The sequence below is a fragment of the Cetorhinus maximus genome, chromosome 4 (genome assembly GCF_964194155.1).
Source record: "Cetorhinus maximus chromosome 4, sCetMax3.hap1.1, whole genome shotgun sequence".
NCBI lineage: Eukaryota > Metazoa > Chordata > Chondrichthyes > Lamniformes > Cetorhinidae > Cetorhinus > Cetorhinus maximus.
The window spans coordinates 123,407,591-123,433,764 of NC_135882.1; the positions used below are offsets into that span (position 1 = coordinate 123,407,591).

Consider the following 26,174-nt stretch of genomic DNA (forward strand, 5'->3'; position numbering starts at 1 on the left):
GGCAGGTGGGAGCCATCTGACATTGAGTTTAGTAAAGACATTGTTCTAGAAGCATTGTACTTCTTTGCGCTCATAACATGATGTCGGAAGTGGAGCTGAGACTGAGTTTTGAAAAGCTGGAAAGAAGCCACAGCTCCTGAAAGAAGAACGCTAAATGTTCAAATCTGCTAAAAGCTGCTGAAATAAGCCACTGACAAGGAAAAGCAAACACAAGCTGAAAACTGCAAGAAAATCACTGGTGAGTCAAAAATGTTTGCAAATTTTCCTCTCCCCAATCCTGTCAAAGTGAAAGGCGATATGTGTCAGAACTGGCAGTTTTTCCACTTGCAATAGCAAAACTACAGGATTGCAACAGGTTCAATTAACAAGCTGGAGCCAATGCGACTAGCAAAATTATTAACACTGCTGAGGAGAGACTGCTACAAATTGTATTCCACCCTCAATCTCTCCAAAGAACAGAGAAAACAGACGGCAGAGATCTTGACAGGCTTGAAGGCATGCTTTGAACCGCAAGTGAAAGTAACTTACAAATGCTATTTTTTCAACACTGGGGCTCAAGGTGAAAAATGGGCCTTTAATCAGTATTTTTTTTATTCATTCAAGGGGTCTGTGTTTCACTGGCTGGGCCAGCATTTATTGCCCATCCCTAATTGCCCTTGGGAATGTGGTGGTGAGTTGTCTTTTTGAACTGCTGCAGTCCATGTGGTGTATGTACACCCACAGTGCTGTTAGGGAGGGAGTTCCAGGATTTTGACCCAGTGACAATGAAGGAACAGCTATATATTTATGGGTCAGGATTGTGAGTGGTTTGGAGGGGATCTTCCAGGTGGTGCTGTTCCCATGTATCTTATGCTATTGTCCTTCTAGATGGTAGTGTCATTGGTTTTGAAGTTGCTGTCTAAGGAACCTTGGTGCATTTCTGCAGTGCTTTTTGATAGATGGTACACACTGCTGACACTGTGCATCGGTGGTGCAGGGATTGAATGTTTGTGAACGGGGTGCCAATTAAGCGGGCTGCTTTGTCCTGGAAGGTGTCAAGCTTCTTGAGTGTTTTTGGAACTGCACTCATCCAGGCAAGTGGAGAGTATTCCATCATACTCCTGACTTGTGGCTTGTAGATTGTGGACAGGCTTTAGGGAGTCAGGAGGTGAGTTACTGACCACAGGATTCCTAGCCTTTGACCTGCCCTGGTAGCTACATTATTTATATGGCTGCTTCAGTTCAGTTTCTAGTCAATGGTAACCCCCCCCAAGAATGTTGATAGTGGGGGATTCAGCGATGGTAATGTCATTGAATGTCAAGGGATGATGGTTAGATTCTCCCTTGTTGGAGATGGTCATTGCCTGGCACTTGTGTGGCACGAATGTTACTTGCCACTTGTCAGCCCAAGCCTGGATATTGTCCAGGTCTTGCCGCATTTTGACATGGACTGCTTCAGTATCTGAGGAGTTGCGAATGCTGCTGAACATTGTGCAATCATCAGTGAGCGTCCCCGCTTCTGACCTTATGATGGAAAGAAGGTCTTTGATGAAGCAGCTGAAGATGGTTGTGCCTCGGACACTGAGGAACTCCTGCAGTGATAACCTGGAACTGAGATGACTGACATCCAACAACCACAACCATCTACCTTTCTGCTAGGAGTGACTCCAACCAGCCGCAAGTTTTCCCCCCTGATTCCCATTGACTCCAGTTTTGCGAGGACTCCTTGATGACAAACTCAGTCAAATGTGGCCTTGATGTCTAGGGCAGTCATTCTCGCCTCACCTCTGGATGTCAGCTCTTTTGTCCATGTTTGACTCAAGGCTGTTATGAGGTCTGGAGCCTAGTGGCCCTGGTGACACCCAAACTGATCGTTAATGAGCAGGGTATAGCGAAGCAAGTGCTGCTTGATAGCACTGTTGATAACCCCTTCCATCACTTTACTGATGATGGACAGCAGACTGATTGCGTGGTAATTGGCCAGGTTGGATTTGTCCTGCTTTTTCTGTCCAGGACATACCTATGCAATTTTCCACATTGCTGGATAAATGCCAGTGTTGTAGCTGTACTGGAACAGCTTGGCTCAGAGTGCGGCAAGTCCTGAAACATAAGTCCTCAGTACTATTACTGAAATATTGTCAGGGCCCATAGCCTTTGCAGTATCCAGTGCTTTCAGCGGTTTCTTGATATCACGTGGAGTGAATCGAATTGGCTTAAGACTATCATCTATGTTGCTGGGCACCTCCAGAGGAGGCCAAGATGGATCATTCACTCAGCATTTCTTGCTGAAGATTGTAGCAAATGCTTCAGCCTTATCTTTTGCACTGATGTGCTGGGCTCCCCCATCATTGAGGATGGGGATATTTGTTGAGCCTCCTCTTCCAGTGAGTTGTTTAATTGTCCACCACCATTCACTGCTGGATGTGGCAGGACTGCAGAGTTTAGATCTGATCCACTGGTTGTTGAATTGCTTAGCTCTGTCTATCACTTGGTATGCATGTGGTCCTGCTTTGTAACTTCACCAGGTTGACATCTCATTTTTAGGTATGCCTGGTACTGCTGCTGGCATGCCCTCTTCTTTGAACCAGGGTTGATTCCTGGTTTGGTGGTAATGGTAGAGTGGGGGATATGCCAGGCCATGAGGTTACAGATTGTGTTTGAGTATGATTCTGCTCCTATTGATGGCCCATGGTGTCTCATGGTTGCCCAGTCTTGAGTTGCTATATCTGTTCTAAATCTATCCCATTTAGCACGGTGGTAGTGCAACTCAACACGATGGAGGGTATTCTCAATGTGAACACGGGACTTCGTCTCCACAATGACTGTGCGGTGGTCACTCCTACCGATACTGTCATAGACGGATGCATCTGCGTCAGGCATGTTGGTGCATGTATAGCAGATATATTCTTTAGGACTCAGTGATGGACATTGAAATCCCCCACCCAGAGTGCATTCTGCGCCCTTGCCACCATTAGTGCTTCCTTCAAGTGGCGTACGCCATGGAGGAGTACTGATTCATCAGTTGTGGGTGGTGTTATGTGGTAATCAGCAGGAAATATCCTTGCCCATGTTTGACCTGGTGCCGTGAGAACTCATGGAGTCCGGAGTCGATGTTGAGGACTCCCATGGGCCGGCGGGACAGGACATACCCAGGGATGGTGATTGTGGTGTCTGGGACACTGTCTGTAAGATATGATTCCGTGAGTATGTCAATGTCAGGCTGTTACTTGACTAGTCTGTGAGACAGCTTTCCCAAGTTTGGCACAAGCCCCCAGATGTTAGTGAGGATGACTTTGCAGGGTCGACAGGGCTGAGTTTGCCGTTGTCGTTTCCGGTGCCAAAGTTGATGCTGGGTGGTCCGTCTGGTTTCATTCCTTTGAGACTTTTTAGTGGTTTGATACACTGAGTGGCTTGCTATGGCATTTCAGAGGGTGTTTAAGAGTTAACCACATTGCTGTGGGTCTGGAGTCACATGTAGACGAGACCAGGCAAGGACGGCAAATTTCCTTCCCTAAAGGACATTAGTGAACCAGATGGGTTTTTATGACAATCGACACTTGGACTTTTAATTCCATATTTTTACGCAATTCAAATTTCACCATCTGCCATGGGTGGGTTTCTAACCTGGGTCTCTCGATTACCAGTCTAGTGACAATACCACTGTGTCACCACAGTAGCGCAGCTCGTAGAATCCTGTGAATTCCGGCAACTAAAAGATGATCTCATTAAAGATAGAATTGTCCTCGGCATAAGAGATCCTGCAGTGAGAGCAAGTCTACTGAGAGAGGAGAAACTTACTCTCGAAAGCGATAGACATGTGCTGAAGTGCAGACGTTAGAAAATGTCAGTTAGAGCTCATGTACAGCAGAACAGACAATGAGTTATATTATGCTGATAGACATTCCAGGCCGAAAGAGCAGAACAGTCACCGACAAAGGGCAGGATGCAAATACTGCAGAGTACATCATACAAGGAAAAAAAGGATTGTCCAGCATGGGGAATGCAGCATTTTAACTGCAAGAAGCTGAATCATTTCGCAAAACAGGCCTCTACAGATGGCCACTGGAGTCATATCAGAAGAGTCTGACAAATCACTATACACCATACAACAGGTTGGTTCTGTCAAATCTATAGATGATAAAAAGGTTTGTGACTGTTAGAATGATGACTGCAGAAGGAGAGCATCAAGTGAACATAAAGTGTCAGATAGACCCTGGTGTATCATGCAATATCATGACCTTCACAGACCTGTGTGAAGTGGCTCAACATGGCAATCCAAAAATGAAGCCCTCAAAAGTAAAGTTGAGGCTTTATGATGACACAATACTCATACTGAGAAGACAAATTAATCTGAGAGCCCAATGCAATGGCAGGAATGAAGATCTGGAGTTCCACATCATAGATGGTATGCAAAAGCCACTCATCTAAGCCGGAGCAAGTCTAAAGTTGGACTGGTAACCCTAAATGTGCCAAGAGATTTACAAAATGTCACAGCGCACTAAAGATTGACTGCTGAACAGATCCTAGAGGAGTACACAGATATGTTTGCAGGGTTTGGATGTCTACCTGGTGAATATCATCTCAAAATAAATGAGAGTGTAAGACCAATTCAGCATCTGCTAGGAAGAGTTCCAGCTGCCCTCAAGCCAAGCCTAAAAAACAAGATAGAAGAGCTGAAAAAGAAAGGAGTAATTAGGAAAGTGACAATTCCTACAGGCTTAGTAAAATAAAATTACAAACTTACTACAGGGGTATGGACAGGGTAAATAATGAGAAACTGTTCCCACTCAACAGAACATCAAGAACTGGAGGGCACAGATTCAAAATAATTTGCACAAGGAGTAAATGTAATGTGAGGAAAAATGTTTTCACCCAGAGGGAGTCCTGAAAGGTTGGTGGAGGCAGGTTCAATCGAGGTATTCAAAAGGGAATTGGATTGTTACCTGAAAAGAGAGAATGTGCAAGGTTACAGGGATAAGGCAGGGCAGTGGGACTAGGTGGAATGCTTTCAGAGAGCCAGTGCCGACTTGATGGGCCAAATGGCCTCCTGCACTGATACTGTGATACTGACTGGATTAGCAGCATGGTAGCAGTGAAACAACCTGGAAAGCTGAGAGTATACATAGACCCAAAGGATCTAAATAAAGCACTGAAGAGATCTCACTAGCCCATGCCAACCATTGAAGGAATTTTGCCACAATTTGCCAAGGCAAATATCTTTACTATCCTAGATGCAGCAGCTTTCTAACTACATTCTGGATGCTGTTCAGGAGATACAGATGGTTGTGCATACCTTTTGGCATTTCCACAGCTGCAGAAGAGTATTAACGCAGACAGCATGAGATAGTGACCTTCCTGGAGTGGAAGCCATAGTGAATGATCTGCTAGTCTATGGATGTGGAGACACAATGTAAGAAGCCAAGGCTGACCATGATCAGAATCTAGCGCAACTGCTATAGAGAGCTCGCCAGGTGAACCTGAAGCTGAACAGGAAAAAAATTGCAATTGAAGATGTCTGATGTCAAGTACATAGATCATGTACTGGCAGCAAAAGATTTTTGCTAGGATCCTGACAAGGTGGGAGCTGCAGCAGCGATGCAGCGACCAACAGATGTGAAAGCAAAGATTTGTTGGATTCATGAACTATTCAGCAAAATTTTTGCCTAATTGGTCATCAGAGTGTGAACCATTTCTCAAGCTCACTGCCGAGGAGGTGCAGTGGTATGGGGCACAGAACAAGAAACAGCATTCATTAAAATCAAACAACTAGTGACGACCACTGCCAGTGCTGAACTACTGTGATACGAATGATGAAGTCACCTTGCAATGTGATGCCAGTGAGACAGGTCTCAGAGCAACCCAAATGCAGCAAGGACAGCCAGTCACATTTGCATCCAGGGCATTAACGCAAACTGAATGGTGCTATGCTCAGATCAAGATCGAGTGCCTGGCAATTGTTTTTGCTTGTGAGTATTTTCATCAATACCTGCTTGGGAGAGACAGTGGAGTCTGGCCACAAGTCACTTCAAAGCATTTTTCTCAAACTACTACTATCTGCTCTTAAGCAACTGCAAAAAATACTACTTCGTTTACAGAGACATCATCTGGATATGACATGCAAGCAAGGGAAACAGGTGTACATTGCTGACATGCAGTGCTGAGAGCAGTACTCTCTGTAAAGAAAGTTGAGGATGTTACAACAGAATGTGAAATCTTCCAGATTCAATGTGAAGCAGCAGCATGGTATGCTGTGGAAGTCATCAACTCAGTTGAGACATTGAATCTGACAGACAAGTGCCTTGCACAAATCAAGTGAACTACCCAACAAGATGCAACACTCCAAGTGCTTCAAGAAGTAGTGATGACAAAATGGCCTGAGAGCATCAAGGACACATCTGTGGTCACCAGAGCATATTGGGCATAATGAGATGAATTGACAGCCCAAGATGGCATCTTGTACAAAGGAAATAGAGGTCATGCACTTCGGTAGGAAGAATCAAAAGGCAGACTATAATTTAAATTGACAGAGACTCCAAAAAAGTGCAGTATAGAGGGTGTTCCTATGCATGAAACACAAAAAGTTAGCATGCAGGTGCAGTAAGTAACTAAGAAGGCAGATGGAATTTTGACCTGTATTGCTAGGGGATGGGAGTTTAAAAATAGGGAAGTCTTGTTCCAACTGTACAGTGTGTTGGTGAGGCCGCGCCTGGAGTACTGTATACAGTTTTGATCCCCATACTTAAGAAAGGATATACTGGCATTGGAGGCAATTTAAAAGAGATTCACTAAGCTAATTCCTGGGATGAAGGGATTGACTTATCCAGAATGGCTAAACAGGACAGCTAGGCCTTTACTCCTAGAGTTTAGAAGAATGAGGGGTGATCTTATTGAAATGTACAATATTCTGAAGGGGTTTGACAGGCTAGATCTTTAGAAGATGTTTCCACTAGTGGGGAATCTCAAACTAGGGGACATAGTTACAGAATAAGGGGACACTTATTTAAAACTGAGATGTGAAGGAATTTCTTTTCTCAGAGGGTATTGAATGTCTGGAATTCTGGAGGCTAGACCACTGAAAGTATTTAAAGAGGAGGTGGATAGATTTTTGAAATATCGGAAGTTGAGGGTTATAAGGAGCTGGCACGAAAGAGGAGTCGAGGCCTGGGGCAGATCAACCATGATCTTATTGAATGGTGGGATAGGCTTGAGGGGCTGAATGGCCTACTTCTGCTCCTTTTTCTTATGATTTTATGCTATCATCCCTAAGGAGATGAGAGGAGAGATGCTGAAGCGCATCCATGCAAGCTATCAAGAAATTGAATTGAGTCTGAGGAAAGCAAGAGAAGTGCTCTGCTGGCCAAACATGAGCAATGAAATTAAAGGTCAACATCAGCCAGTGCAGTGCTTGTAAGGAGTACCAAGCTAAGCAAGCTAGAGAACCGCATGATATCCCAGACAGACCATAGATAAAGCTGGGTGTAGACCTCTTCACTTTAGCAGGAGCTGATTATCGTGTCACCGGAGACTACTATTCTGACTACTGGGAGTTAGACCAGCTGACTTCAACGACGACTGGTGAGATTGCAAAATGCCTGAAAGCACACTTCAGTAATTACGGCATTCCGGACATTGTGATGAGTGACAATGGCCCTCAGGTCACGAGTGAATAATTCAACTGCTTCACAAAAGATTGGGAAACTCAACACTATGCACCATTTCTGCACTATCCCTGGTTGAATGGAAAGGCTGAGGCAGCAGTGAAAATCGCCAAAGGAATCATCAAGAAATCGAGCAAATCTAGCACAGATGTATACAAGGCAATCCTCGAATGGGGAAACACACCAACTGAAAGCATGGAAAGTAGTTCATCCAAAGACTAATGCCATACCGCATCCAAACTGCTCTTCCAATAACAAAAAAGCTACTGAAGTCAGAAGTAGTAACAGGCCTGAGTGAAAAAAATCAAGGTGCAATGGCAGAAAGCCAAATTTCATTTTGACAAGATTACCAAACCATTGCCAGAGTTGAGCACTTGAGAACCAGTCAGGGTACAAATCTTCAATGCTCTCAACTAGAGTCAGCCCACTTGGCAACTTGGGACCTGTGTAGAGCAGTTGCCACCTCAATTGTATGGGGTGGAAGTGAACGATGAAATATACCAGTGCAACCGCAGGAATATACAAACAACAACTGCAGTCAGCCGATCAGGAAGTGGGGATCTCACCAGCTGCACTGAGTACAGGATGACCATCAGTCCCAGAGGTCCACTGGTCCCCAACAACGGAAATGGAACAACAACAGCAATTACCACGGCAACAACGCATACCATGGGAACGACATTCCCCGGAGAAGTAACATCACCTAGATGCACAGTCGATGGCAACACGCAGGTGTACCATTAAGAGACCTGCATGATTTAACAGTTATGTATGCAGTGCATGTGCAGAGACTGACTAGAATAACAAACCGTTTGTTAATGCATGAGAACAGTTGTGGTAACTTGGGTAATTCACAGTTACACAAGATAGTGCATGCAAAGTTGCCCTATGTTTGTTATGGAAAGGGGCATGTTTGGGTTTTGAAATGCAATCATGTAAGAAAGGTCCTATCTATCACCATAGTTATGTGACCTCTGCTATGAGGTACAGGGCTGGGGAAGCCATCTTACATTGAGTTCAATAAAGACATTGTACTAGAAGCATTGTACATCTTTGAGCTCATAACGTGTACAGTTCTGGCCTACATATTACAAAAATACCGAGGCATGGAGAAGGTGCAAAAAGATTTACAAGGATGAGAACTTACAAGTTAGAGGAATGATTGGGCTCTTTTTTCTAGAAAAGAGAGGGCTGGGGGTGACCTGATGGAGGTCTTTAAAATTATGAAGGTGGTAGTGTAGATAATAATAATATGTTTCTACTTGTGGAGGAGTCCAAAATCATGGGTTCTAAATATAGTCACTTACAAATTCCATAAGGAATTCAGGAGAATCTTCTTTATCTAGAGAGTGGTTAGAATCTGGAAATTGTTAACACAAATGGGGTATTTGAGACAAACAACATAGATACATTGAGGGGGAAAATAGACAAGTACACAAAGGAGAAAGGAATAGAAGAATATTAGATAGGGTAGACGAAGTAGGGTGAGCAGAGACTTGTGTGGAACACAAGCACTGATGCAGAGCAGTTGGGTTGAATGACATGTTTCTCTGCTGTAAATTATATGTAATTCTATGTAATATCCCATTTTTGAGTTTTTCTGTCTCTGGCATAATTTTCAGAATCTCCTGGCTCCTACCTTCCAGTTCTTTCTCTGAGATCTCCTAACTCTTTCATTCTCTACCTCTGAGCTCTGGCAACCCTAATTTCACATTTCTTAACTCCATATCTAGGGTCCCTTCTCTGTTTCACTGAGATCAAGCTTTAGGTCATCATACCAAAACAAAAGCAGTTTGTTCTGTTTATATATCAGAACAACAGCTGCTGCAGTTGTTTTCTGCTCGTCAAAGCTTTACTTGCTGCTACTTTATGAAAACTAATAAAAAATAGAACCAGAAAATTTGGCAAAATAAATCTTATAAACTTTCATAATTGTTTGGTGCATAACTTCTTGTAAACAATCACAGGCACTGTTGTAGCATGTGTGGCTTCCTGTTACTGATTACAAGTTACAGATGGTTATGAGCATCACTTCCCATTGAAAAAAAAATACCACATTGAGATATGATATATATATATAGAATGACTGATTTGTGCATTGTGACAACGTAATTTACCTTATGGTAGTGGAAAACTTTGCATAAAAACCAAGTTATTGTTACTTTGTACCACTCCCATACTAATTATCCTATTTATCCCTCATTTCAAGTTTAATTTTCTTCCACTTTAGCGCTTCCGAGGCAAGAGAACAAGCAAGCATGTAACATGCTCCCAGGCTGCCTGCTGTGTTTTTTTTCATCATAGCTGATATGAGGTTGAAGTTGACTTACCCACTGATTTTGTTTCCTCTTGTGTCCCCTTGCCTCACTTTTGCTCAATGCCACCTTTGAGAAGTGAATTTAGTTCACTTGGCTGGAAATCAGTTATATATCTGGCATGACTAGAATCAAAACTTGTTATGAAGTACCATCTGTTTTTCTATTAATACAGAGAGACAGGCCGAGGCAGCTCAATAAAATTGCACTTCAAGTATGTGGACAATTTTTTGGCACAAATAAATATCAAGACCCAGGAACTGAAGATTTAATTAAAATCTAACCTCCTGTTAAATCGATCACTGAGTGTCACAAATTGTAGTTGAGAAGGCATTCATTCTTTATAAAGAGAAAAATAATCTGATAGTGGAGATCTATTGTGGGAGGATCAAGTCAAATAATTTTTAACTTGTGTCTACTTTCCAGGAACTGTGCATGCTAAGAAACTTGAAAGTATTAGATGTTGCTGGAAATCAATTACATATTTTCCCAACAAAGGTCAGTGCTGTTTTCTGAGCAAAATCTGTACTTTTGCTAAGATGCACTAAATCTTTCATCAGTTTTTGTTGTTTTTAAATTTTTAACCTTTATTCCCTGAGACAATCAACTATGAACCTTATTTCTTAATTCCTTTAAACTTTTCACTTTTGTCTTGAACTAAATTAATAACTCAATTTTGCATAACAGATGTGACGTAACTGGTACATCTCAATTTAGGATCTTAATGGAATTTACGTTCTACAGTCTGTCACTTCTCAGCATAGCAGGGATAAAATTCTGTCTTGCGACATTTATCACTCAAATATTCGTAGAAACAGAAACTGAAAAGTACAAAGCTTGACTAAAAGCACAGGCCCTGAAATTCTGAGTCTGTGACCTGCTGCTGGAAATGTGAGGGGGCCAAACTTCCACCCACCCTGTTTCCCCAATGCTGACTTAGCTCACCCCATGATTTGTGGTGAAATATAGTATTGCTGGGCATGACAAATGTGAGAGTTCCATGAGCAATTGACATGCTGTATCTGGGTGTGGCTAGAGGAAGTCATTGTGAGCAGGACCAGGGAGAGAAACCATATGCTCTGGTGCTTCTCCTGTTTCTGGGCTCCTTATTCTTTGCCACCGCCCCCCAAACTTTAATCGTGCCCCCTGAATAATGCATGATATTTTTACCCCTTTCAAGATTCACTAATCAATTGACCAAACAATTACAGAAAGGTCCCAGTAAAATGATAACACCCATTGTTATCATCTAGTTACAAATATTGTCCGATATATATGCAGCATGGGTAATTAATATTAAGAGCAGCAATAATATAAAGTAGTGTTAGTCTGTAGGTGACCCCACCGTGACTATGAAACAAACCAGAAATTTACTTTAACAGCACAGTGCAATATTGTAAATTTGACAGGAGGATATCCTGTTAGTTATTTATAATACTGTTCAGATGATAACACTGATTTCGGTGATTGCCTCAGCCCTCAATAACATATTCTGCACATTGCACCATGTCAACATGGTGACAGTAAATTCATATTTGGGGGAAAGATTCAATATTTGCAATCCAGATAAATTGCACAAGATCTTTTCCATCCTGTAGGACTCAGAAAAGATTATCTTCTGCCCGAGTGTATGATATAATTATTTCATAAGAGAGGTTTAATTGGATTCTATTTTATCAATAATCTCAAAGGGTAGAAAGACCAAATGACTCCTGAGCAAAAAGTGGAATGATTGAGCAATATAGGCCTTCACTGTCAGTGAGAAGCATTGGAGTCCTCAGGTGTCTCTGTGTAACACAGCTTTTAAGAGTCCAGAGGACAAAGACTGAACGGTTCACAATTCTATCTGTGTTTTCTTGATCATCATGCCTGAAGACTCTGCTGAATGCTGATTCTCACTACAATGCCACAAAACTTTATGACAATATTACAATACCTCAAAAAACTCAGAAAAAGAAGCAAAAAGAAAGATAGATTTGGATAATAGGTATATAGAAAAAAAAAATTATTGTAGTCTTGTGTGGCATAATTACTGTGCTAAATGGGATAGATTTCAAACAGATCTAGCAACTCAAAACTGTGCACCTATGAGGCACTTTAGACCATCATCAGCAGCAGAATTGTACTCAACCACACACTTGACCTTATCCTCATCAACCTACCTGCCGCAGATGCATCTGTCCATGACAGTATTGGTAGGAGTGACCACCGCACGGTCCTTGTGGAGACAAAGTCCCGTCTTCACATTGAGAATACTCTCCATCTTGTTGTGTGGCACTACCACCGTGCTAAATGGGATTGATTTAGAACAGATCTAGCAACTCAAGACTGGGTGCTCGTGGGCCATCAACAGCAGCAGAATTGTACACAATCTATAACCTTCTGGCCTGGCAAATCCCCCACTCCACCATTACCACCAAGCCTGGGGATCAACTCTGGATCAATGAAGAGTACAGGTGGGCATACCTAAAAATGGGTGTCAACCTGGTGAAGCTACAACACAGGACTACTTGTGTGAAAAACAGCATAAGCAGCAAGTGATAGCCAGAGCTAAGTAATCCCACAACAATGGTTCAGATCTAAGCTCTGCAGTCATGCTCCATCCAGTCGTGAATGGTGGTGGACGATTAAACAACTCACTGGAGGAGGAGGCTCCACAAATATCTCCATCCTCAATGATGGAGGAGCCCAGCACAAGAAAAGATAAGGCTGAAGCATTTGCAACATTTTTCAGCCAGAAGTGCCAAGTGGATGATCCATCTTGGCCTCATCCGTCATCACAGGTGTCAGTCTTCAGCCAATTGGATTCACTGCATGTAATATCAGGAAATGGCTGCAGGCGCTAGATACTGTAAAAGCAATGAACCCTGACAATATTTTGACTATAGTACTGAAGATTCGTGCTCCAGAACTTGCTGCGCCCCTAATTAAATTGTTCCATTATAGCTACAACACTGGCATCTACTCAACAATGTGGAAAAATGCCTAGTTAGTGCTTGTACACAAAAAGCAGGACAAGTACAACTCTGCCATATACCATCCCATCAGTCCACTCTCGATCATTAGTAAAGTGATGGAAGGGGTTATCAACGGTGCCATCAAGCAGCGCTTACTTAGCAATAATCTGTTCACTGACGCTCAGTTTGCATTCTGTCAGGATCACTTATCTCCTGACCTCGTTACAGCCTTGGTTCAAACGTGGGCAAAAGAGCTGAACTCCCAAGGTGAGGTGCGATGAACATGACTGCCCTTGCCATTGAGGGAGCATTTGATCGAGTGTGGCATCAAGGAGCCCTAGCAAAACTGGGGTCGATGGTAATCAGGGGGAAAGCTCTCCGTTGGTTGGAGTCATACCTAGCACAAAGGAAGATGGTTGTGATTGTTGGAGGTCAATCATCTCAGTTCTAGAACATCAGTGCAGGAGTTCCTTAGGGTAACGTCCTCGGCCCAGCCATCTTCAGCTACTTCACCAATGACTTTCCCTCCAACATAAGAACAGAAGTGGGGATGTTCACTGACGATTGCACAATGTTCAGCACCATTCACAACTCCTCAGATACTGAAGCAGTCCATGTCCAAATGCAGCCAGACTTGGACAATATCCAGGCTTGGGCTGACAAGTGGCAAGTAACATTCATTCCACACAAGCGCCAGGCAATGACCATCTGCAACAAAAAAGAATCTAACCATCGCCCCTTGACATTTGACGGCCTTACCTTCGCTGAATCCCCCACTATCAACATCTTGGGAGTTAACACAGACCAGGAACTGAACTGGACTAGCCATATAAATACTGTGGCTACAAGAGCAGGTCAGAGGCTAGGAATCCTGTGGTATTTAATTCGCTTCCTGACTCCCCAAAGCCTGTCCACTATGGCACAAGTCAGGAGTTGATTAAATGCTCCCCACTTGCCTGGATTGGGTGCAGCTCCAACGTCACTCAAGAAGCTTGATACCATCCAGTTCAAAGGAGCCCGCATGATTGGCACCCCTTCCACAAACATTCACTCCGTCCACCAACGATGGACAGTGGAAGCATTGTGTACCATCTACAAAATGCACTGCAGAAACTCACCAAGGCTCTTTAGACTGCACCTTCCAAACCCACGACTGCTACCATGTAGAAGGACAAGGGCAACAGACATATGGGAACACCACCACCTGGAAGTTCCCCTCCAAGTCACTCCCCATCCTGACTTGGAAATATATCGCTGTTCCTTCACTGTCACTGGGTCAAAATTCTGGAACTCCTACCCTGTCAGCACTGTGGGTGTACCTACATCTCACGGACTGCAGTGGTTCAAGAAGGCAGCTCACCACCACCTTCTCAAGTGCAATTAGGGCCCCCAGTGCAATTAGGGCAATAAATGCTGGCCTAGCCACAATGCCCACATCCCATGAACGAATAAAAAATAAGATTGGGATAATGGGGTAAGTCGAGAAAAAAAGGTCAATATTGAAGTCAATGGAAAAGGCTCTTGAGAATCATGTGCAGTGTAAAACAGGCTACTGATTCACTATGAGCCCATTACGCACTCTTGTGCTAGCAATTTCACCCCACCAAGCCCACTCACAATAAGCTTGCATTAGCAACAAAATAAACAGAACTCCACCCTCTATCCACAAGATAATTATAGATGACAAAGGCCACCTGTTATCCCAGAATAACATGCAAACATACGTATTAGGAGCAGGAGTGGGCCATTCAGCCCCTCGAGCCTGCTCTGGCATTTGATATTAAACTGGTGACTACAACTCAAAAGTTCTTAATTGGCTGTAAAGTAATTTGGGACATGGTGAAAGGGCATTGTATAAATGTAGGTTTTGCCTTTCTTTCATTACACCTGCATGCAGTAGGCAGGGCGACTGTTAGCAATGGTGAAATTAGAGGCCCAGTGCTAAGGGTAATTAATCACAGTGCAATCAACTGATGTTAGGAAAGTGGCTACAAAGAAATCACTATGGTTACAAAAGCATTTTAATTCTGTTGTTAACCTCCCCCCACCCAACCCTCCCTCCAATCACCCCCCCCAACACCCTCCAATCAGCCCCAAACTTCCCCCTCTAACCTCCTCTCCAACCTCCCCCACCTCCTCTAACCTTCCCAAACCTTCTCCAATTTTCCACCAACCCCCTCAATCTCTCCCAACCCCCTCAATCTCCCCTCCAGCCTACCCCCAACACAAACACACACACCATCCAATTGGTTCTAAAATTATGGGAATTTTACCATTTTTCAAGTAGGAGCTCTCTCTTGACAGTTGCTGCGCTGCTGCTGGCCTTTGGGCAGCTTTGGCTTTCTTGTGGGCTTTCTAAAAAAAAACTCCGAACCACAGTGCTGCTCAAAGGTCAGATGCAGCAGCGCAGCAAATAGTGAACTTGATGCTGACGCTGACAGATCAAATCTTTTAAAAATTGGAACCTTCAGCCTGACAGATCTGTTTTTTTTTTAAGCTGGTCTTTCGGGTCTACTGCTCTGGCTGCATTCTGGATGATAATAAAATCCATTTACAACATGGAGTCTGCCCCCCCCACGCCTCCAGGCCCAGGTGTTTGGCACCGTCTGCAACCCTCTCTCCTGGGCCCTGATTGTGAGGTTGCAGCTGTAGAATTTAAGGCAGAACCAACATACAGAAATGGCTTGTTCAAGAACAAGTAAATAGAGAAAGGCAATCTTTTCAGAGTATTATAAATATTTTGCTGACTGTGCATAGGCACAGGACAGATGTAAAACTTGGTGTGGGTGCAAGCAACCTGTCCACTAAGCAGGCATTATGTTGAAAGTGGTGGGAAGGCAGTGAGAGAAAAGCCTCTAACCTCAGATGCCTACCCTGTGCAGGAACAGGTCACTAAATCTGCAAAGGTAAGTGTGATGGCAGGAAGCTAGAATTTATCCAAGTTTTAAAATTTATAACCCTAAATGTGAAGTAGCAAACTTAAGGTTATAACCCTGTGAACTGAATGAACTGCATAGTCTCGTTCACATGGAATCATTAAATCGAATTGCTCCAGTGATATAGTATAATTACATAGAATTACACATATTTCTATGTAAATAAATTATATCACTAGCAGGGAGGCGATGGCGTAGTGGTATTGTCGCTAGACTAGTGATCCAGAGACCCAGCGTTATGTTCCGGGGACTTGGGTTTGAATCCTGCCATGGCAGATGGTGGAATTTGAAATCAATAAAAATCTGAAATTAATTGTCTAATGATGACCATAAAACCATTGTCATCATTGTAAAAACCCATCTGGGTTCACTAATGTCCTTTAGGGAAGGAAATCTGTCGTCCTTGCCTGGTCTGGAGATGTGAGGGTTTGTGTGAAAGAGTGAGGGGTGATGTCCCTTGAGCTGGCAGAGAATGAGATCATTCATCCTCTACCTGAATTGGATAGCCAACCTCTCCTGTGCAGCATTGGCACTAATCACCACTGCCATTGCATACCAAGCCAGAGCGGTAATGTTGCTGCCCATCCTGCAGCCAAGGCAGGGGTAGAAGACATCACGGCGGGCCTCCACAGCATCCAAACGATGCTTGTGCAGTGCGTCGAGCGTCGAGGTGACAGCGTGGTGGGCGAATTGGAGCCCGCCCGCCATTGAAATGGTGTGTTTCCCGGGAATGCACAATTAATGCAGTGGGTTTGGGACAATATAGCGTGAGAAGCCGCTTTTACAGCCCCCAGGTAAAACCTCATTTTGCCCGCCCGCTACAGCACTTAGTGCAAATTTGAGACGATTTTGTCCTATGTTTTTATTTATTTATTCATGGGATGCAGCCATCGTTGGCTAAACCAGCATTTATTGTCCATCCGTAATTGCCCTTGGGAAGGTGGTAGTGATTCATCTTCTTGAACCACTGCAGTCAATGTGTTGTACTGTTGAGGGAGTTCCAGGATTTTGACCCAACAACAGTAAAGGAATAGTGATATATTTCCAAGTCAGGATGGTGTGTGACTTGGAGGGGGACTTGAAGATGGTGGTGTTCCCATGCATCTGCTGCCCTTGTCCTTCAAGGTGGTAGAGGCTATAGGTTTGGAAGGTGCTGTGCAAGGAGCCTTGGTGAGTTGCTGAAGCGCATCTTGTAGGTGGTATACGCAACTGTCACTGTGTGATGGTGGTAGAGGGAGTGAATGTCGGAGGTGGTGGGTGGGGCACCAATCAAGTGGTTTGCTTTGTCCAGGATGGTGTTGAATTTCTTGAGTGCTGTTGGAGCTGCACTCATCCAGGCAAGCGGAAAATATTCCATTACACTCCTGCCTTGTGTCTTGTAGGTGGTGAACAGGCTTTGGGGAGTCAAGGGGTCAGCTGCTCTCCACAAAATTTCCAGCCTCTGACCTGCTCTTGTAGACACAGTATTTATATGGCTGGTCCAGCTCAGTTTCTATGAATATACGAACAAAGAGCAGGAGTAGGCCATTCAGCCGCTTGAGCCTGCTCCGCCATTTAATAAGGTCATGGCTCATCTGATAGTAACCTGAAATCTGCATCCCACCTACCACCGATAACCTATCACCCCCTTGCTTACCAAGAATCTATCCACCTCTGCCTTAAAAATATTCAAAGACTCTGCTTCCACTGCCTTTTCAAGAAGACTCACAACCCTCTGAGTGAAAAAATTTCACTTCATCCCGTTTTAAATGGGCAACCTTTACTTTTAAACAGTGACCCCTAATTCTAGATTCTCCCACAAGAGGAAACTTCCTCTCCACATCCACCCTGTCAAGACTGCTTGGGATCTTATATGTTTCAATCAAATCGCCTCTCACTCTTCTAAACTCAAGCGGATACAAGCCTAGCCTGTCCAACCTTTCCTCATAAGATGACTCGCCCATTCCAGGTATTAATCTGGTAAACCTTCTCTGAACTGCTTCGAACGCATTTACATTCTTCCTTAAATAAGGTGACCAATACTGTACACAATACTCCAAATGTAGTCTCGCTAATACTCTGTATAACTGAAGCATTACCTCCTACTTTTGTATTCATTCCCTTTGCAATAAATGATAACATTCTATTTGCTTTCATATTTACTTCCTGTACACGCAATACTAGCCTTTTGTAATTCATGCACTAAGACACCCAGATCCCTCTGCATCTCAGAGCTCTGCGATCCCTCACCGTTTAGATAATATGCTTCTTTTATTCTTCCTGCCAAAATGAACAATTCCACATTTTCCCATATTATACTCCATTTGCCAGATCTTTGCCCACCCACTTAACCTATCTATATCTTTTTGTAGCCTCATTATGTCCTCTCCATAACTTACTTTTCTCCCTATCTTTGTGTCATCAGCAAATTTGGCAACCATCCCATCCTTGCCTTCATTAAAGTCATTTATATAAATTGTAACCAGTTGAGGTCCCAGCACTGATCCCTGTGGCACACCACTTGCCTTCTCTCTGCTTCCTGTTAGCCAGCCAATCTTCTATTCATGCCAAGATGTTACCCTGAAACCATGAACTTTTATTTTCTGCAATAACCTTTGATGCAGCACTTTATCAAATGCCTTCTGGAAATTTAAGTACATTACATCCTCCCATTCCCCTTTATCCACAGCGCATGTTACTTCCTCAAAGAACTCCAATAATTAAACATGATTTCCCTTTCAAAAACCATGTTGACTCTGCCTGATTACCTTGAACTTATCCAAATGCCCCGCTATAGCTTTTTTAATAATAGCTTCTAACATTTTTCATATGACAGATGTTAGGCTAACTGGCCTGTAGTTTCCTGCTTTCTGTCTCCTTCCCTTTTTAAATAATGGAGTTACATTCGCTATCTTCCAATCTAATGGGACCTTCCTCAAATCTAGGGAGTTTTGGAAAATTAAACTCAATGCATCACCTATCTCACTAGCCACTACTTTTAAGACCCTTTTAAGACCATCAGGGCCCGGGCAGTTGTCAGCCCCAGCTCCAACAATTTATTCAGGACCACTTCTCTGGTGATTGTCATTTTCCTGAGTACCTCCCTCCCTTCCATTTACTGATTTATAGCTGCTTCTGGGATGTTACATGTATCCTCTATAAAGAAGACTGATGCAAAATACCTGTTCAATTCATCTGCCATTTCCATGTTTTCCATTGTCAATTCTCCAGACTCACTTTCTATAGGACCAATGCTCACTTTTCTTTTTCAAATATTTAGAGAAACTCTTACTATCTGTTTTTATATTTATGGCTAACTTTCTCTCGTACTCTAATCTTTCCCTCCTTATTAATCTTTTAGTCATCTTTTGCTGTTCCTTTTATTCTATCCAGCCTTCTGGCTTTCCACCTATCTTTTCACAATCATATACTTTTTCTTTACGTTTGATACTATCTTTAACCTTTCTAGTTAACCACAGATGGTGTGCCCTTGAACTTTTTCTTACTCGTTGGAGCGTATCTATTCTGTGTATACTGAAATATCCCCTTAAATGTTTGCAACTGCTTCTCTATTGGCCTATCCCTTAACCTAATTTGCCAATTCCCTTTAGACAGCTCTGCTTTCATGCCCTCATAATTGCCCTTATTTAAGTTTAAAAACATAGTCTTAGACCCACTCCTCTCTCCCTCAAACTGAATGTAAAATTCAATCATATTATGGTCGCTGCTACCTAGGGGCATCTTCACGATGAGATTATTAATCTCGTTGCACAATACCAAGTCTAGCCAGCTCTCTGGTTGGCTCCAGAACATGCTGTTCTAAGAAACTATTCTGGAGACATTCTGTGAACTCCTCATTTAGGTTACCTTTGCCCATCTGAATTTTCCAGTCCATACATAGACTAAAGTCTCCCAAGGTTATGGCCTTGCTAACAAGCTAACACGCTCCCATTATTCCTTCCCTTATGGTCCATCCTACCATATCAAAAAAAAGGTTTCAGTTTTCTGAGATTCATTGGCAGGATTTTTCAGATAGCAGTGTTTTCTATCCTGCCACTGAACAAGTCAGTGGGGAACACAGCCATGCTCCTGACAGCTGTCTCGCAGCCATTTAACACCCTGTAGAGCATTAATTGGCTGGAAGGGGGCCTTCCAGCCTCATCTGTGGAGGAAGTCCCACCTCAGAGAACTGCTAGCCAATCTCTGATCAGCAGCTCTCTAGTCCAAGCAGCACTACTGGAAGTGGCTACTTAAGGCCCCCAATTTGTGCGAGAGCGATTGGGTTGCCCTATGCCTTGTCGGCCCCCCCATAAAATCATGGGCGGGCGGGTAGGCGGTGGGAAGTACACTCGTTGAATTTTACAAGCCTTGCCCTCACCTGCAAACCTGCCAATGTGGGATTGTAAAATTCTGCCCATATTCTACGGATGTCCTTGCATAAACAGAAAAGTCAGGAAAAGTTGTTAGCAGGAAATTCATTATAGTACTTTTTCTCTCCACAGGACGGGAAGTAAAAATGAAAAAGCAGAAATAGTAGAACCCTCAACAGTGGGGACAGTCAACACAAATTCACTCACTTTACATTTACAAGCACTCATAAACTCACAAACCCAGATATAGTCACACTTGAGGATACAGGTATTTTAGATGACGTGTGGGCCCTGAATGCTGCACAACATATAAGAAAACCAAAGGAAGAGGCAATAGAATTGGAGAGGGATGTTCCTGTTGTTATGATGCCCATAGAGACCAATATTCTGAAGTGAAAGGAATCTGCAAACATCTCTGATAAAATTAATTGATAGACAAAACTTCATTTTTTAAAACTGTAACAGTCAAACACAAAATCAACGTAAAATTCAACACAGATTAACAGACATGTGATATTTCATTTGAAATGATGAATTTGACTTTAAATAGTCGATGCCAGAAAGGTACCCCTCATGAATTTACAAGCAATGGCATCACTCCCTGCACAAATGTGGCACCACGTGAATCTCACAGCCTTCCAACTCAGCCTCTGGTACATAGGATCTCACACTTTGCCCACTCAATGAATTTGGTTCTCGAGTGTCTTTCAGTGTATTCTATCCAGGTTCCCTGGATATGATTAACACCCAAATGGCACACTTTTGCAGAACCTCTTCAACTAGTTTCACAACATTATTGAAGGCACAGATTCCCTAGAGATGCCTTTTCCCAGCTCTTTAATAAACCCTGTTAAACAGTCTGATCAGCTCTGGCAAAACTGAAGCAGCAACAGTAAAATTGTCCAATTCTCAATCCCTGCTCTGACTGTAATTAGCTTTCCTTTTTAATTTTATTACACAGGCACACAGACCCTTGTAAATTGCCTTCTCTGGTCTCCCCTCCTGCTGCAGCTGAACCCATAACAAGGCCCTGATCCTAATGCCTCTGTCCTTGTTGGAATGGAGGCGGGCCGGATAATGATTGGTGGACGGGACACAGTTGTGAAGATCCCAGCCCCATTTCCAGCTCTGCATATTTTCAGCTGCATGGAAAGGGGGTGAGGCGTGTTTTGCATAAGAGTTAGGAGAGAAGTCAGAGGAGCCAGTGGCTGTAGTTTAAAAGGTTTTCAGACCTATTTTCATCTTTTCCAATGATGAATTTCACTTTAAATAGTCGAGGCCAGAAAGATACCCCTCATGAAATTACAAGCAATGGCATCACTCCCTGTACAAAAGTTCCACCATGTGAATCTCACAGCCTTTCCAATTCAGCCTCTGGTACATAGGATCTCACACTTTGCCCGCTCAATGAATTTGGTTCTCGAGCCTCTTTCACTGTATTCTATCCAAGTTCCCTGGATACGGTTAACACCCACATGGCACACTTTTGCAGTCAAGAACTTTACATCTTTAGCAAGGAGCCATGAACCCTGTTGGAGAGCAGACTGAAGGTGGGGAAACTTTATGCAAAATTACCCTAAACTGTTATTCATTTTTTAAAGTCACCTGGACATCACTGTTCAAAGTGCTGCCCTTACATCGGGGAGGGGGCAAGAGCGGGGGAAAAGTGCTGGATCACATCAGGTGTTGCAACGATTTCTGACAACAAAGTGGGCACCAGCAGTCTTGCCAGGCTATCACAGAAATTGTATTTTTCTGGAGGAGGCCTCCAATTATAAAATGGGCGTAGGTCTCTCTCACACATCCCGGCCATCAAGGGCCAGGTCAGCAGCAGGTGCCTGCCGTGAGAGCAAGGGTCCCCAGACATTAGGAGGTAGAGTCTTAAAAGGCATGACCAAGAGGAAGGACATGATGATCACAGGATGTATCGTGTTTGGCACAGTTATCTGGACAAGTTGGAGCACCAGTGCAGGAGAAGGCTGACAATCTCCAGGCGGATGGTCACAGACTGTGCCATCGTGCAAGTCAAACTGGCATATGAAACTGATAGGTGTGGCTAGTAGCTGTCAGGGTTATGGTAACCCTAATTTTTATTTGCGTCCTGCTCATTCCAGGGGTCTGCTGCAGGCCTGCGTGGCATTTCACAAGCAGCAACCCACCACTGCATAACCACAGTTACAGATTCCCTGTTTGCGTGGGTGGCGGACTTCATCACCTTTCGCATAATTGTGGATTTCCTGGTGCAGAGGTCAACAGGCTTCACCATAATAGTGACTTCCCACAGGTGCAAAGAGTAATCGATTGTACACATTTGGCCATCAGGGCACCCACCGACAGGTCTGAGAGATTTATAAATTGGAAGGTATTCCATTCTATCAGTGTACAGATGGTGTGCGACCGCAGGAAGAGATTCCTGCATGTGTGCACTCGATTCCCAGGCAGTTGTCACAATACTTTCATCCTGCGGGAGTTGTGCCTGCCTCAGTTATTCCACCCTATTCCCCAGATACTTGGCTGACGACTTTGCAACAAAGGCTACCCTTTAAGGACTTGACATTCAAAGGTTTTACCATCGCTGAATCCCCCACTATCAACGTCCTGGGGGTTACCATTGATCAGAAACTGAACTGGACTAGCCATGTAAAAACTGTGGCTACAAGAGCAGGTCAGAGGCCTGGAATCCTGTGGCGAGTAACTTACCTCCTGACTCCCCAAAGCCTATCCACAACCTACAAGGCACAAGTCAGGAGTGTGATAGGAATACTCTCCACTTGCCTGGATGAGTGCAGCTCCAACAACACTCAAGAAGCTTGATACCCTTCAGGACAAAGCAGCGCACTTGATTGGCATCCCACCCGCAAACATTCACTCCCCTACCACCGACGATGGACAGTGGCAGCAGTGTGTACCATCTACAAGATGCGCTGCAGAAACTCACCAAGGCTCCTTAGACAGCACCTTTCAAACCCTCGACCGTTACCACCTAGAAGGACAAGGGCAGCAGATACATGGGAACACCACCGCCTGGAAGTTCCCTTCCAAGCAACTCACCATCCTGACTTGGAAATATATCACTGTTCCTTCACTGTCGCTGGGCCAAAAATCTGGAACTCCCTCCCTAACAGCACAGTGAGTGTACCTACACCACATGGACTACAGTGGCTCAAGGAGGCAGCTCACCACCACCTTCTCAAGGGCAACTAGGGATGGGCAATCAATGCTGGCCTAGCCAGTGAAGCCCACATCCATTGAATGAATAAAAAAAGAAGGCGGCTCCTCACTCCACAGAGTGAGGCCCAAAGGTGTCATAATGTGAGCCATATTCAGACGCAGACCATAATTGAACAGGCAGTCGCTGTTAAAGATACATTTTCAGTGCCTTGGGTGTGCCTGAGTAGCCCTGCAATATTCACCAGCCAGGGTCTCTAGGATAGTGGTTGTATGCTGCATCCTACACAATATTGGGCAGATAAAGGGGGTGCCCCTTGAGGGGGCAGATGCCAAGGAAACGTCCATGTCATCATTGGAGGAAGAGGAGAGAGGAACGGCCAGGGGAGGCTGAAGGTGAGCCATCAGAAGTGAAGGGTGGTGAGGAAAGGATTGGCAGCTGGCATGCTCGGAAGCCTTTGGTAGGTTCCATGTAAGATGCTATTGTCACCAGGGACCTCCTTTCACAGCACTGAATCACCTGAGTGATCATGAGGAGCTTACAGGATAGAATGTGCATGTGGAGGAAACAACCCTGAGCCTTCAAGTGGAGGACATCCATGCCAACATCCTTCACGTTCCAACCATTACTGAAGGATGGACTACATTCTCAGTTGGAACCTTACTTAGTTTGTTCTTTTAAATTCATTTACAGGATGTGGGTGTCGCTAGCTAGGCCAGCATTTGTTGTCCATCTAGTATGTTGAACACTGACAACTGATGCTGGGTTATCTGTGTGCAGAGTGAATGTCATCGCCATGGCTGTCTGCATGCCAGGATGGCAAGAGCAGTTAATAAGTGGCCATGGCCGAGGAATCCATTGGATATGAGGTGCGCAGGAGCATGGCAATGGTGTGAGGTGCCAGGTGTTTAGATATGCCAGGACTTGGCACATTTGTTTTATGCCTTCAGTGACCTGCTAGAATTAGAGGCCTTACAACTGAAGGCTGCTTGCAGAGAGCAGACCCTAAACGATGCTTCTGATCTCAATTGCTGCAGAGGGCAGACACTTGATAGGAGCGCTGGCAGTGGGTCAATGCTGTGCACAGCATTCACATGAGAAATGGAGGCTGCCAGCAAGGGATTTGCAACTTTCATAGGTTGGGTTCATGTTGGGCCAACTTCACCCCACAGTTAAAAACCTGTTGGCCATCACATACAGTCAAAGTTCACAACTCACATGACAAGGGTCGGAGATGACTTCACAGTACTGGATCAGCTATCTTCTTATCAGTCTTACCTCCCAGCAATAGTTTTAGAGGTGGGCCTTTATAGTGGGGGCGCAAGCAATTTTCCACCTCCGTATTCAGGCCCATTTCCAGCCCCACAGAATCTTCAGAATCGACGCGTCTGTCTGTATGATGAATCTGCCTCCCTGGCACAAAGATATGGTGGATTGACTCCTCCCCACTGGAGACAGGATCACTGAGTTGAGAAAATTCCCCAATCCGAATACCCTTGAAGAGTTCTGTGTCTTTATGTTGCACCACAAACTGTACCTCAAATATCCCAATTGTCTGCTATTTGTCCTTTCTGGTTAGCAAGCTCCCATCTGCATGAGAGCCCAGTCACAGCCCAGTTGATGGCTTTGCCTTTTATCTGAACCCTGTCTCCATAGCAACCTTAAGTCAAGCTAATTTCTCAGAAGTCTAATGACCTCAGCCAGGAATTCCAATTACTCCTCTTTTCAGAGCACTCTAGTTTCACTTTGGATTTAAAGGGATATCTCACAAATGCAAGTCTTTTTTTGGCCAAGCACAGAGCTTGTCACTGTTTAGCAATTTCAGGCTTTGTTGAAAAGTTTTTGAATTATGATCTCAGGGGTTCAGCATGAAATAAAAGATGGTAGCAAAGCATCAGACCGTGAAGACATTGTCGAATCTCTCTGATAATGTGCAGCAAGTGACAGTGTTTGTTGCAGAGTCTAACATCATCCTTTGCAGCAACATCAGAGAGGGATTCCCAATAATACAGAGCAACATGGAACAAATGACAGTTGCAGGAATCTTTTCTTATGTTGTACAGAACTGGGTGTCCCAATGTACAGGCCTTGACTTGTGGCATTCAGGCTTTGGCTGATAGAATGGAGAGAGCAATACCAACCGATTTCCAAGATCTCCAGTGCATCATTTTAAAAGGTTTACAGAATATTTAGTTTACTGTCTCCCAGGGATGAGGGATATTAGAAATCCCATAAAACCTCTTTTTCTGTAAACCAGAGACAACCAATATGCTGATCTGAAACAATAACAGAAAATGCTGGAAAAACTCAGCAGGTCTAACAGCATCTATAGAGAGAAAAAAAAAACAGAGTTAACGTTTCAAGTCCTTATGGCTCTTCTTCATATGCTGATCTCATAGCTAATGGGAGAGGAAGGTACAGCTTCCAATATGTTTCTTTCCCTCAGGACCACAGCACTGGAGAGTTCTATGCTCATTCCCTCAGATGGCTTCACAGGTAGAAGGAAGTCATCAGGCCAAGGCTATGGAGATTCCAAGGGCAGAGATGCAGTCTATTACTGGTTCGTCCCAAGACATGAAAGAGGAAAAGTCACTTCCGTCCCATGTGGATTATAGTCATATAGAGCAGCTGTCCACATTTCAGATCATAACGTCTCTGTTGGAATTTAGAAGAAGCATTGAAATATGACTGAGGAAGTTTTGAAAAGTCACAACCAGAGTGCACAGTAGTGATCATAATTGATTTCCGTTGTAACATTCCAGAAACCATATAGTTTTTTATTGTCAGAAATATGACGTTTTGATTTGTTGA

At 43.9% G+C, this 26,174-nt stretch overlaps 1 protein-coding gene across 6 annotated transcripts in view; it reads left to right on the forward strand.

Moving 5' to 3' along the window:
• Positions 1-26,174, forward strand: part of lrrc69 (leucine rich repeat containing 69) — a 103,279-nt gene that overhangs the window by 40,442 nt on the left and 36,663 nt on the right. For 4 of the 6 annotated variants that reach the window (XM_078540724.1, XM_078540725.1, XM_078540727.1 and 1 more), the window contains exon 5: positions 10,379-10,450. The exons of the other annotated variants lie outside the window; for them this stretch is intronic. In XM_078540724.1, the coding sequence (XP_078396850.1) occupies positions 10,379-10,450 (72 nt within the window). The remainder of the gene's footprint in view (positions 1-10,378; positions 10,451-26,174) is intronic. 6 annotated transcript variants of the gene reach the window in all.